This window comes from Nycticebus coucang, chromosome 9, assembly GCF_027406575.1.
Source record: "Nycticebus coucang isolate mNycCou1 chromosome 9, mNycCou1.pri, whole genome shotgun sequence".
NCBI lineage: Eukaryota > Metazoa > Chordata > Mammalia > Primates > Lorisidae > Nycticebus > Nycticebus coucang.
In genome coordinates this window covers 44642514-44656343 of record NC_069788.1, presented here as the reverse complement: position 1 = coordinate 44656343, position 13830 = coordinate 44642514, and the positions used below count along the sequence as shown (strand labels likewise).

At 40.5% G+C, this 13830-nt stretch overlaps 1 protein-coding gene across 10 annotated transcripts in view; it reads left to right on the top strand.

Moving 5' to 3' along the window:
* Nucleotides 1-13830, top strand: part of ANKS1A (ankyrin repeat and sterile alpha motif domain containing 1A) — a 230548-nt gene that overhangs the window by 103932 nt on the left and 112786 nt on the right. For all 10 annotated transcript variants that reach the window (XM_053603237.1, XM_053603236.1, XM_053603231.1 and 7 more), the window contains 6 exons: nucleotides 6556-6852; nucleotides 7637-7712; nucleotides 7999-8100; nucleotides 8198-8299; nucleotides 8603-8799; nucleotides 12312-12404. In XM_053603237.1, the coding sequence (XP_053459212.1) occupies nucleotides 6556-6852; nucleotides 7637-7712; nucleotides 7999-8100; nucleotides 8198-8299; nucleotides 8603-8799; nucleotides 12312-12404 (867 nt within the window). The remainder of the gene's footprint in view (nucleotides 1-6555; nucleotides 6853-7636; nucleotides 7713-7998; nucleotides 8101-8197; nucleotides 8300-8602; nucleotides 8800-12311; nucleotides 12405-13830) is intronic.

Genomic DNA, 13830 nt, shown 5'->3' with positions numbered 1-13830 from the left:
TTATCAAGTACTTGTAAAGATTAAAATGTTGCAAATGCCTTTTTAGGGAGCAGATGTAGTTTTCATAAGCTTTGGTTATTCCTCTTTGACATTGAGACTTTGTTTTTCAGCAAATCAGTGTGAATCAACTAAATGTAAATTATGCTTAGCTAAGGTAAAATGATGAAAATTCTTAATTTTCCCCCTTTTAAAATAATTTTAACTTGGTATGAATACCGTAAAATGAACAACGCTTACTATTAGGGTAGTTTTTTTAATACACTTTAAAATAATTCACAGTCTCATAGCTGAAAGAGTCTTGGAGTTTTATCTAGACTAATGTTTTCAAATGCAATCAGCTTATCTGGTTTCATGAGAATCACCTGGCAAGTTTTTTAAAAACTATATTTTGAAAAAATTTCCAACTTAAGAAAAGTTATAGTAATAATAGATGAAGTGCTATATACTCTTCTTGTTACTCATAAACGTTTTGCTACATCTGCCTTTTCTATGTGTGTGTGGATATTTAATATATACATATATATGTAGTATTAGGTTACTAAATGTAAAATGTCCAATTTCACTTTGATACTTTTTTATTTTTATGGTGAAGGTGCATTCTCATTCTTTCACACACATATTTTGGCTTGTGATTATCTTTCACAATTTTTTAAGAGCAATTTTTGTGAAACCATGAATTAGTGAAAATTTTGTGTTATTTTTGAGTATGAGTTCCATTGTGGGGCCAATGCACTGCAGACTGCTTGAAATATCAACATAGAGTTTGGGAAGGATGTGGCTAATGAGCCACATGGCATGTTGATGGTTTAAGCGGTTCTGTTCTGGTGATTTCATCTTGAAAATGAGCCATGTGGGCAACCTGAAACCAAGGTGGATAATAATGAACTGAAAGCTGAAGTGGAAGTGAATCCATCTCAACCTATATGTGAATTAGTGACAAGGTTTGATGTCACTATTCTAACAATATTGGACCATTTGAAATAAATTGGCAAGTTAAAGAAGCTGGGTAGATGGGTTCACAAGCATCAGAAGAGGTATGGTCTAGAAGCTTGTCTTTCAGTGCTGTCACGACATAAAGACAAACCATTTCTACACTATATTGTTATATATGATGAAAAATGGATTCTTTTTGACAATTGCAAGCATTCGGCACAATGGTTGAAAGTGCTGAAACAACAATCCAAACCAAACGTTCATCAAAAATGAAGATTATAGTGTCTGGTAGTCCAGCGCTAGTGTTATTTACTACAGCTTCATGAAACCCGGTCAAGCAGTTACAGCAGATGTCTGCTGCAAGCACTTGGATGAAACGATGAGGATGCTTGTGATTAAGCAGCCGAGATTGGTCCACAGAGACAGGCAGTTCAGAACACTGAACACAAATAGCATAAACAACTCTACTCAGACTACAGAGGCTAGACTTGGAAACTATCTGTCATCCATTGTATTCATCAGCCATGCACCAACTGACTACCACTTCTTTCAAGCTTTGGACTACCTCTTGCAAGGAAAAATTTCAGTTCTCAATAAATTGTTGAAAATACCTCTTGCTCTCTAGGCTTCTTTGCTGCTGGCATAAACAAGTTACCATTGAGATGGCAAAAATGTGTTGAGGGTGTAGATGTAGAGTTTAATTAATTGTACTGCTTGAGATTTGATTCAGAATAGGATATTTCATATTTAATGACCTAATGTAAAATTATAGCTGATGATGAACAATTTAAGATTAAGACACAGACATTATAATCCTCTAACCCTAATTATTTCAATTTAGTATTAGTTAAGTTTTCAAACTAGATCTCCTAAGAAGAAACATGTTCACTTATAAAACCATATACAGATATTATATTTAGAAAATTCAACTTTTTTTTTTTTTTTTTTGAGACAGTCTCACTCTGCTGCCCCAGGGTTAAGTGGCATGGCATCATCATATCTCACAGTAACCTCAAACGCTTGGGCTCCAGAGATCCTCATGCTTCAAGCTTCCTATGTAGCCGGGACTATAGGTACCTGCCACAGCGCCTGCTAATTTTTCTTTCTTTTCTTTCTTTCTTTCTTTTTTTTTTTTTGTAGTAGAGATGAAGTCTTACTCTTGCTCAAGCTGGTTTCAAACTCCTGAGCTCAAGCAATCCACTAGCCTCAGCCTCCCAGAGTGCTAGAATTATAGCTGTGAACCACCCCGTCCGGCAATTTTTTTTTTTTTTTTTTTTTGAGACATTGCCTTGCTCTTTCACCTAGCCTAGAGTGCAGTGGCATCGTCATACCCCACTGCAACTTCAAACTTTTGGACTCAAGCCATCTTCCTGTCTTGGCCTTCTAAGTAGCTAGGACTTAGACAGACAGATATGAGCCACCCACCCTGCTAATTTTTTCTAATTTTAGTAGAGATAGAGGTCTTTCTCTTGCTCAGGCTTGTCTCAAACTCCTGAGTTTAAGTGATCCTCCCCACTTGGCCTCCCAGAGTGCTAGGATTATAGGCATGAGCTATAGGACCTGTCCAGAAAATTCAACATTGATGCAATATTGTTATCTATTGTACTAATAGAATCCATATTTAAATTTTACCAATTGTCTCAACTCTGCTCCTCTTCAATAATGTCTTTTAGAGCATTTTTTTTTATCTGATCCAAGATCCAATCCAGGATCATACATAATGTGGAATTGTTCCCTCAGCCTTTCTTAGTCTTTCATGACACTGACATTTATTTAAAAGCATAGGCCAGTTGTTGTGTAAACTGTCCTTTAGTTTAGGTTTGTCTGATATTTGCTCAGGTTATACATTTTTGCCAGAAATGCCACAGAAGTGATGTTATGTCCTTTGTCATGCTCATAGCACAACACATGATGTCAGTTTATCTCCTTCTTGATAATGAAATGATCAAGCTTGAGAACCACTGCTCTAGGCCAACTTTCCACCCAAAGCAGGAAGCTTTTCCCCTCTATTGCCTGAAAGTGAGGCCATTTATTCCTTATTTTATTCATTTGTTTTTCCTAATAACAAAGTTCACTACCACTTGGTAGCCAGTTTCTTAAGTTTGGTTGACATCTTTCTTCCTAAACCGGTAATGTTTTGGTCAAGAGTTCTGCATTCCAGAACATTATAGGGTAAATCTAACTCTTCTTCCACATGGTAGACTCATTTCTTACGTTTCTCCTATGTTATTTCAATCCCCAGTTTTTCCTTTCTTTTCAATTATGATATGTAGAACATGCACCTTTGTTGCTGCAGAGAGTTGTAGGCTAGGTCTCTCTAACTTAGGCATCTGTCCACAATGAATCAGTGTACAGTTGTGCTATAATCTAAGTACTAGGAGGTGATGGTCCTAAAGTAGTTCCAAGAAGAGAAAAGCTGTGCAGATGTTTCTGTACAGTTTTCTACTGCTTGTATTTTATGCATATATAGTATAATGGGTTTATACATTGAATGGAGTCTTTAGAGTTTTAGGGTATGTGTAGGGATCCCTACTTAAAAGTAGTAACTAGAGGAAAAATTAAGTGGATTGCAGGATGGAAATGAATGGCGAGTTTGTTCAAAGACTTTAGGGAGAAACTGGGTATTTTATCTCAGTCTCCTTCCTCAGTCCAGACTCATAGAAATATGATTCTGAGAACTCTTAAGGTATTGTGAACACGTGTAATATGATATGAAAGGTGTGAAAGTAAAGGATTCCAAATGATAAGCAGTCTATGCTTCTCCTTAGAATACTTCTCTTTCTTGTGGGTCCATAAATCAACATTTAGTAATGGTTTTCTGGGCGGGCCTTACACTCTGAGGCAAATCTGGGTTAGACCTCCTAATAGTTACTTTAAGCCCCCATGTCCTATGTAATTCCCAAATGAACCACTAGTAATTTCTGCCCTGATAGTTGTCAGGCTCAAAGGAGAAATAGTAATAAGAGCTTGTTGTATTGGCCTATGTTCAGTGGTAGAGAGATGTGGTCACCACAGACATTAAATGAGCATTATTGTTACCAGACTATGTCTGGCAAGACTAAAGCCTAAGTAATGTGCTCCCTACACTGTGAATATGAGCATAACTTTATAGATGTGGTTAGACCATTTATAACATGAGACAGGAAATTTGCCAATAGTAGTCAAGACCTTGCCTTAACCAGGGTAGCTTTGTGGCAGCTGCTTCATTCTGGCAAAAAGAAGTGGAGATTATAGGCATGTGCCACCCTACCCACTTAATTTTTTTGTTTGTTTGTTCTTTTTTGTAGAGACAAAGTCTTGCTATGTTGTCCTGGCCTCAATCAATCCTCCTGCCTTGGCCTCCCGAAGTACTGGGATTATGGGTGTGAGCTACCATGTCTGGCCTCTTGTTTTTGCTAACTAGTTTTACATAACGGCATACAAAGGCAAATTATTCTGGTTTTGGGGAGACAACTTGAATATAAAAGAGACAGTAGTATTTGCTTTAGAGTAAATGAAGGGTTTTTTGGATTGGAGTTTTAATAAAACTAAGCTGACTTTCTTGACTCTTGCTGTCACTCGAATCTTGAGATGTAAAATCTGGAGAATCCTCTTAAAACTTGTTCTGGTTGCCACCCAGCCCCTAAATCACTTTATAGAAAGATCCTGTGAGCTTTTGTTGATGTAACTGTCCTTTCATCATGAGAAAGTGAAGTGACTAAGTTTACTCAGGGAACTCATGCCATGGTTTAATAGGAAATGAACATTCTAAATGATTGGCCTATAAGGTTTATTTGACACAGGGAACCTCAAGGATTTGCTTTCTGCCCTGTGTTTGCCTTTCCTCCAGACTTTTAGGTTGATGTGGAACTTGCTTCTGGGGCCCAGTTGTATCATGGGGGAGGCGGCTGCTGACAGGCTGGGTTCTATGGCCAGTGAAGGCTGTCTGCACTTCTTGGCAGCTGATCTTCTTGAGCTGTGTTTGAGCTCAGAGCAGCTTCCTCTGCATCTTCTGTTTATCTCTGTGTGTTTATCTTTGCATGGGACTCCTGCTACCACCTCCTTCTGTCCTTATTTCATTTAAAAAAATTTTTTGCCACCATTCTGGCCTTTTGGGGCCTTCCTCCCAACAGCTCTGGATCTTTCTGGTACACTTGGTGTAGCTGGAAAAAATGATGCAGTCAAATGCCAGATCAAAAGCAGATGGAATTGCATGCATGTTTGGGTAACTCCTAATCCATTACTTTTAATGTTATTAATAGAATTAAAGCAATTGTAGAAACATTTAATTTGTACCTTTTGACCACTGAAAGGTGCACAATATTGACTCAATGGACAAACCTTCTCTTAAGCTTTGTGTCCCAAAAGTATTGTAACAAAAGCCTCCTGGATAAATTCAAGAATCTCAAAATCTTGTGGGAGAATTATTTTCATTAGTGCTTCTCAGAAGGGAGAGGTCATGAAAATAATTTTTTTCTGCTCTAATTATACATTGTCAATAGTAGTAAAAGAAAGAGCACAATTGAAATGACTAACATTTTGCTTCTGATGATTGAAAAATCCCAAAGTTCTCTCATTTTATTTCAGATTCTATCTTTACTTTGAAACAAAATTGGCATTACAGGACTATGGGTTATGAGTTTGAACTGATGACAGTGTTACGTTTGAATATTTTGCACCTCTCATTCAAAACACTCCAGCATCTGATTGCATCTTTCTTACATGAGAAACTGTTCCCCCAGCTGGCTGCTGTTTTAATGAAGTAGACACTGCGCACCCTGATTGGTACAGGCTCCTGGGGTCAGCACGGTGCAGTGCAGAGAACCATGTGCCCCTGTGGCATCCCTCCCCAGAAACGACTTTTTGGCTGATACTTGAGAGTGTTTTTTGGTGCTCTGCTCTGCTGCTACATTTATTGTTGGCTGATTGATTTGCATGCAAGAAACTACACAGATGACAAGCTTTTTAATAAAAAACTTATGTGTGAGGCAATGGATGGTTGACAAATCCAGAATGAGAACCACAGAATTGAATAAGTATAAATTGTTGAAAAACCAGTTGAAGTTTAAAATGAAACAGTAGCAGTGATGATTTTTTTTTTTTTTTTGGAGATAGAGTCTTACTTTGTCTCCCTCAGTAGAGTGCTGTGGCATCATAGCTCACTACAACTTCAAACTCTTGGGTTCAAATGATCCTCTTGCCTCAGCCTCCCAAGTAGCTGGGACAACAGGCACACAATGCCTGGCTAGTTTTTCTGTTGTTAGTAAAGGTAGGGTCTTGCTTTTGCTCAGGCTGGTCTCCAATTCCTGAGCTCAAGCAATTCACCCACCTTGCCTCCCAGAGTGCTAGGATTACAGGTGTGAGCCACTGCGCCTGACCTGGCAGTGATATTATTGGTGTTCATCTGTGCTAGACTTTGCTCTCCTTGTAATCCTTGGTGGCACATAAGGGAGTTACTGGGTGAACATTTGGCTGATTGGAGCAGTCAGGCTGCTATGCAGGGGAGTACGCCTTGATCCTGACTCTTAACAAGTATTGCTGCTATTTTTTCATTTGAATTTCAGTGGTTTTATTCTGATTGTCCAAGTCAGGTGCCAGTCAGTCAGTTACCTTTTTGATGTGATCTACTTGTTAACCCTTTAGAACAATGACAACGAGACGGCCCTGCATTGTGCAGCACAGTATGGCCACACAGAGGTGGTGAAGGTGCTCTTAGAGGAGCTAACTGACCCTACCATGCGCAACAACAAATTCGAGACACCTCTGGACCTGGCAGCGCTTTATGGGCGACTGGAAGTGGTGAAGATGCTTCTCAATGCACACCCCAACCTCTTGAGCTGCAACACTAAGAAGCACACCCCCCTGCACTTGGCAGCAAGGAACGGACACAAAGCCGTGGTCCAGGTCCTCCTTGATGCTGGCATGGACAGCAACTACCAGGTAGCAGGAGGGGGACCAGAATCTCCTCCCAGGCTTCAAGGGGCTTAGTCGTTTTAGAAAAGACACAAGTACCATGCTGCTGGGCTGTGTTCTTTATTTAGCACATTTCATATTATGTTTCACTTGCCTCCATTTGTTGACTTGTTTTAATGTGAAACTTTAAGGACAAATGAACTCTTCAAGTGAGTCTACTACTTTTTTTTTTTCTTTTCAGGGTATTACACCTGAAATACCCTGTAAAGATGTGCTTGTGGACTACCTCAAGATTAGAAAAGTTTCATTATTTTCCTATATATGTGTGTTCCCATTGCCACCGTTTAACGCCTTCAGCCTCTTATCAACCTGATACTGCCAACAGAAGACTTAGCACTTCCCTTCATTGTTAACCTTCCTTATTCAGATAGATGATTCCTTAGGCCTTGCCTTGGCCAAAGAACATTTGATACGAAGCCATTTTTCTTCCCTTGTACTTGCCTTGTACTACTTCCCATTAGTTACTCTATCCAGGAAGGTAGTTTTGAGTTTGACCAATAGGTAGCTCCAGGAATAACTGTGTAGTTACTCATTTGTGGCCTGCTGGTGGCATACAAACATGCAAACAGCCTTGATGTATGGGCCATAATTGTAGTTTTAGAATCTGTACAAGAAAAGTTGGAAAGATAATGATAGAGGGCTTTCTGTGGTTTATTTTTTGTGTGTCCCTTGTCTCTGTCCTGTTTGTCATGTGAAGCCACACCAAACTGTTCTGATGACATCCTGCTCTGGGCTCTCGTTTGCTTTCCAGACGGAGATGGGCAGTGCTTTGCATGAAGCTGCTTTGTTTGGCAAGACTGATGTGGTGCAAATCCTGCTGGCTGCAGGTGAGAGGTCGGCAGCACTCTTGTCTACACAGCATGCCAGGGTTGGGATTGTTTTCTCCCTGACCTCCCCTGAGGAGGATTTTTGCTGGCTGCATTTGAACCTAGTGTATGTGTGTGTCTACTGGTTGATGACAAATGTGTCAATTCTTGAATAGCTGGATTAAATGGCTTTGGATGAAAAATGTTGGTCATGCTGCCAGGAGCCTTGGGTATCCTTGAATTTGACCTTCTTTGTGGCTGGCTTAAAAATGCTTACTCCCCTGGTCCACCTGGTGTGCCTTTCTAGGAATTGATGTCAACATAAAAGATAATCGTGGACTGACTGCTTTAGACACTGTCCGGGAGCTGCCTTCTCAAAAGAGCCAGCAGATAGCAGCACTAATTGAAGGTATCAGTCCATCTCTCTGTCTGGGTGACCAGGGGATGCACTAACTGAAGCTAAGCTTTTGTATTGGTACTGCTTTTTAAAAAATCTTTCCATGTAGATCATATGACTGGGAAAAGACGTGCAAAAGAGGTGGATAAAACTTCCATACCCCAGTCATCTCTCATCACCAGTATGGACTCCATATCACAGAAGTGTCAGGGTACGGTAACTCTTTTCTGCCTGTAAAGGGGAGCTTAGCTTGAAAACAGTTGAATATTCTTAGGCAGACTGGAAAAATCTTAATTTAAATAATCTAGGGCTTGTGAGGAATTAAGATCTCGGGGTATAAAGAATAGCTGAAACTCTATATTTCTCCCCATCAGTAGAGGAAAATAATCATTTTCTTGCTCTGGGTTAGTGTAAGAGTTCAGGTGACTGAAGAGGCTTTGGGTTGCTGCAGTGATTGGAACCCGAGATGTGCTCCCCTTTTATTTACTCTGTTCCCCTCCAACCTCCCCTTCAGGTGATCTGGAGAAAGCAGTGACTGAACTGATTATTGATTTTGACACAAATACTGAAGAAGAGGGACCCTATGAGGTGCTGTACAACGCTGTCTCCTGCCATTCCTTGGACAGCATGGCCAGTGGGCGATCATCTGACCGAGACTCCGTGAACAAAGAGGCTGAGGCGGCAGGAGTGAAAACTGCTGGAGTGAGGCCTGTATGTGGCCTGGGCCCTGAACCTCCAGGAGGCTGTGCTGGCTGTTGTCTGTGCTGTGGGGAGCACTGGGGAGAGCAGTACGACTCTGGTGCTGCTCCTATGTCAAAGCCTGGGGCCAGCTTCTCTACCTCACAGGGCTCAGCTATGTGTCATCTTTTTTCATTCTGGAAAGAAGATGCTCACTAAAATGATTTCCTGTCTACTCCAAGTATACACTCACCTTCCATTTGCTCTCAAGGAATTCTCCATTTGGATTTGGGCAGGTTCTTTATTCAGCAAAGTTGTAGCAAGGCTTAATCAGATATTGTATTTATTAAGTGTCCAGTGTTCCTATTTTATCCATTAATAACACCTCTGGCCATTAAGATAATAGGATGAGAACGATTCTGAGTCTTTCCTTCTTAAAGTACACTTTCCAGGTCAGGCACAGTGGCTCATGCCTGTAATCCCAGCACTGGGGAAGCTGAGGCGGGCCTGAGCTCACAGGTTCGGGACCAGCCTGAGGCAGAGTGAGACCCAGGCATTGTGGCCGGCTCCTAGAGTCCCAGCTACTCAGGAGGCTGAAGCAAGAGAATTGCTTAAGCCTAGGAGTTTGATATTGCTGTGAGCTATGATGCCATGGCGCTCTACCAAGGGTGACAAAATGAGACTCTGTCTCAAAAAAAAAAAAAAAAAAATACACCTTCCCATCTTACTATATCTTTCTCTAGTACAGATGTTCTCAACTTATGATGAAGTTACATCCCACTAAACCCATAATTAAGTGGGAAATATCCTAATAAAAATACATTTAATGTGCTTCCTTAAATGTGCTCAAAACACTTAACATTAGCCTACAGTTAGGCAAAATTATCTGACACAAAGCCTGTTTTATAATGAAGTATTTATTGTCTTATATGTTTTATTGAATACTGTACTGAAAATGAAAAACAGAATGGTTGTGTGGGCACTGGGAGTATGTTTTCTGTTGAATGTATATCACTTTGCACCACTGTAAAGTTGAAAAATCATAAGGCAAACCTTTGAAAGTTCAGACCATCTGTAGTCACTTTTACTTCCAGTCTACATGCTGTCCTCAAGACTCCTCCCCTTCCTTCTACCCCAGGGTTATGCTGTGAGTCTAGTCCTGCATCACTGATCCCACTGACCTTCCTTCCTGCAGTGCCAGGCACGATCATCTGCGGTTTTATGCACTGTCAGTTGGCTAAACTGTCCATTGTTCTGACAAAATCTCAATGCTAATCCCATCTTGGGACATATTTTCATGTGCATGTTATTTCTTCCTGGAGAAGCTGGCCTTTCCCTTCTGTCTGAATGTGATATATGATCATTTTGATCATCTGTTGGCTGTTAAGTATTTCTTGGTCTTTTTAGGTATGCCCTGGGAGTGGCCTGAGGATTCTTGGAGTATTCTTTCTTGTGAGGCTCCTTATCCTGCCCTGCTCTGCCCGAAAATTGTCCCAAAAGTTAATGTAGATCTTGGAAAGGCCTACAGTCCATCAGTAGCCCACCAGAGTGGGTATTAAGCACTATGACGAAACTTCTCTTGAATACTGAAAGCAAGTACACATTATGCCAAGCACCACTGGCATAATGGTTCTATAGACAGAGTTCGTTTTCATCACTTAAATCTTTCAGGGCTAGATTTAAGCAAATTTAGCTGTGGAGGCTTTGCTCTACTGGGTATTTACAGGTGGTGTCCATTAGGGGGAGCTGGAGTCTTTGCAAAAAGCACACAGTTACTGAAGGAAGCTGAGAGTAACCCAGATTTACACAAGTCTCATTTTGATCTTCCCACTCTAGGAATCAGCCTCCTACAGTCCCACTAAGTAGAAACTGATGCATCTTGGGGTGCATGCTTTGCCATTTTTACTTGCATACGTTGTGGTTGTACTATCTTCCTAGTCCTTGGTAATTAACTGTGTTCTACATCTTAGTTTCTGAATCAGCTCTGTACTTCCAGTCCCCTAGTCTAAAGTTTTTATACCTAGAAATGAAGAGGCTTATTGGTACTTCTGTTTTCTGCCAGTGTCCCTGGTGAGTTTGAACTCACGGACCTGTGTTCAAGCCGTTGCCATTGGGCATCCATCTGATTCTGGGGACTGTAGGAATGACCAATTTATCAAGATAGAATACTCAGCAGTGAAGCATGCTTTAAGAGAGAGATCTTGCTAAAGATACTAAAATGCTAACACAGGTAGCTCCTGAAACATCTTTTTCTTTGTAGATTTGTCTAGGTTCTTTCATAACTCAAAATTCACCCCGTCCTGGCTTTCTGAAGTACCCTGTTTTAGCAGTATGGTAAACTCACCTACAAGCCAGGGAATGAGCCTGCAGATCAAATCCTGTTTCTGTTTCCCCACTGCCTTTAGTAGGAGCACTGATTATCAAGCATGACCAGGGCTTCAGAGTATAAATGATGGTAAAGGTATTACAGGTATAACGGCAAATCACTCTTCAGCTTTTAGCAGGTTTTCTTCTCCAACCTCATTCTGTGTATTCCTGGAATTGTTTAGCTATTATCTAACTAGCACATGTATCCTTTTCAGTGAGTTTCTTGCTCTGGGGCAGGGGTTGACAAACTATAGCCCAGGAGCTATTTTTATAAATAGGGTTTTTGGGAACATAGTCACATTCATTCATTTATGTATTACCTGTGGCTACTTTTGTTCTATAATAGCAGAGTTGACTACAAAGCCTAAATTATTATTATTATTTTTTTATTTTTTGGCCGGGGCTGGGTTTGAGCCCACCATCTCCAGTATATGGGGCCAGCGCCCTAATCCTTTGAGCCACAGGCGCCGCCCAGCCTAAATTATTTTGAATACTCTATGGCCTTTTAAGAAAAAGCTTGCTAGTCTCTAGGGCAGACAACTGCAATATTCCTTTTTTAAAATGGGCTTTGGTGAAATAGGATTTTCATATATTAATGATATATAATGTTTATTACTGAAAGAGGCAACCAAGGGTATGGGATTAGTTTTGAGCTATTTGCTAATAAATGGGGATAACCTGTATCCAAGGATTGAAGTTTGACTAGGAATTGATATTTTTGTCCTTGATTACTTTCCTCACATTTTCTCAATACCTTTGGTTTGTTAGAACTATTTCACAAGTTGATTCTTTTGAACTCGTATTTCCCCTTTTTAGAGTAGAGTGAATATTGAGCCACTCATTTTCCTATACTAATGTTTTATTTGTGAATGAAATTTTCTAATAAGGCAGTCATTCAGTCATGCAGTGCTAGCATTTCTTGCTGTGGTCTAGGATATACATGAAAGGTGTTTATGATCTCTGCTATAGACATCAAAAACCATAAGCATGCTAATTGAATTGTGTATGTATGCAGAGAGTTTTCTATCTGTTCAGAGACTAAACCTTGACTTTAGCATCTCAGAGGAGTTTTTTATGTTGTTCTTTTTTTATTTCCAAGGGCTAAGATAAGGGTAAACCAAAAAGTTAGATGCTTGAAAAAAGAGATAGCAGAATATTTATTTTTTTCTCTTCTGCAGAGAGAACGTCCACCACCTCCAGCAAAGCCACCACCAGATGAAGAGGAAGAAGACCACATAGATACGAAGTATTTTCCCCTGACAGCTTCCGAGGTAGAGGGTTGAGGGTTTATTGCTATCACTTGACATTTGAGTTTGTTGGAAAGTACATTAGTGTGTACGTAAAGAAGACTTTGAATTCTCATATTTTTATCATCCCTTTGGATTGTAAGTTTGTATTGTGTGTACCAGTAATTTGGAACAAGACCTTCAAATACTAAACCAAACAATTTTAATATAGCTCTCTAGCAGATAGTCCAGTTACTAATCTACCATACCACATGGAAACTGAAACATTTTCTCTTGGCTCTAGTAAACTGAACAGTCTTAATTTTTTATCTTATACCTGTGTTGTCTTTTTTTTGTTTGTTTTGTTTTTTTGTTTTTTTTTTTTTTGGTTTTTGGCCGCGGCTGGGTTTGAACCCACCACCTCTGGCATATGGGACCGGCGCCCTACTCCTTGAGCCACAGGCACCGCCATGTTTTGTTTTGTTTTTTGAGACAGAGTCTTCCTGTGTTACCAGGCTGGCCTCAACCTCCTGGCCTCAAGAAGAACTCTTGCTGAGCCTCCTGAATAGCCGAAAGTACAGGCGTGTACCACCATGCCGGCTCTATTTGTGTTGTCTCTTGATTGAAGAGAGACATCTTCAAACAAACATCTTATTTTTCTTTTCTTTTTGAGACAAAGTCTCACTTTATCGCCCTTAGTAGAGTGCTGTGGCGTCATAGCTTACAGCAACCTCCGACTCCTGGGCTTAGGCAATTCTCTTGCCTCAGCCTCCCGAGGAACTGGGACTATAGGTGCCCGCCACAATGCCTGGCTATTTTTTGTTGTTGTTGCAGTTTGGCTATAACCAGGTTCAAACCCACCACCCTTGGTATATGGGGCTGGCACTCTACTGACTGAGCCATAGGCACTACCCTCAAACATCTTATTTCTGTTTTTGCATTTTCCCTGTTCACTCACATGAAGACTCAACACCAGGATAAGCATGGATTGAGTCATGAAGACTCAGTTAGAAAAGAAATATGAGGTCAGGCGTGGTGGCTCATGCCTGTAATCCTAGCACTCTGGGAGGCCGAGGTGGGTGGATTGCTTGAGCTCACGAGTTCAAGACCAGCCTGAGCAAAAGCAAGACCCTGTCTCTATTAAAAATAGAAAAGTGAGGCAAGAGGATCACTTGAGCCCAAGAGTTGGAGGTTGCTGTGAACTATGACGCCACAGCACTCTACCCAGGGCAACAGCTTGAGACTCTGTCTCAAAAAAAAAAAAAAAGAAGAAGAAGATAGGAGAAGAAGAACAGGGAAAAAGAAAAGAAATAGGAATTATGTTGGATGGGCAGACAGGAAGATTAAAGAAGGCTATTCGAATAGTCCTTATAAAAAATAAATGTTAAGCCAGGCACAGTGGCTCATACCTGGAATCCTAGCACCCTAGGAGTACAGGCAGGAGGATTGCTTGAGCATTGGAGTTTGAGAC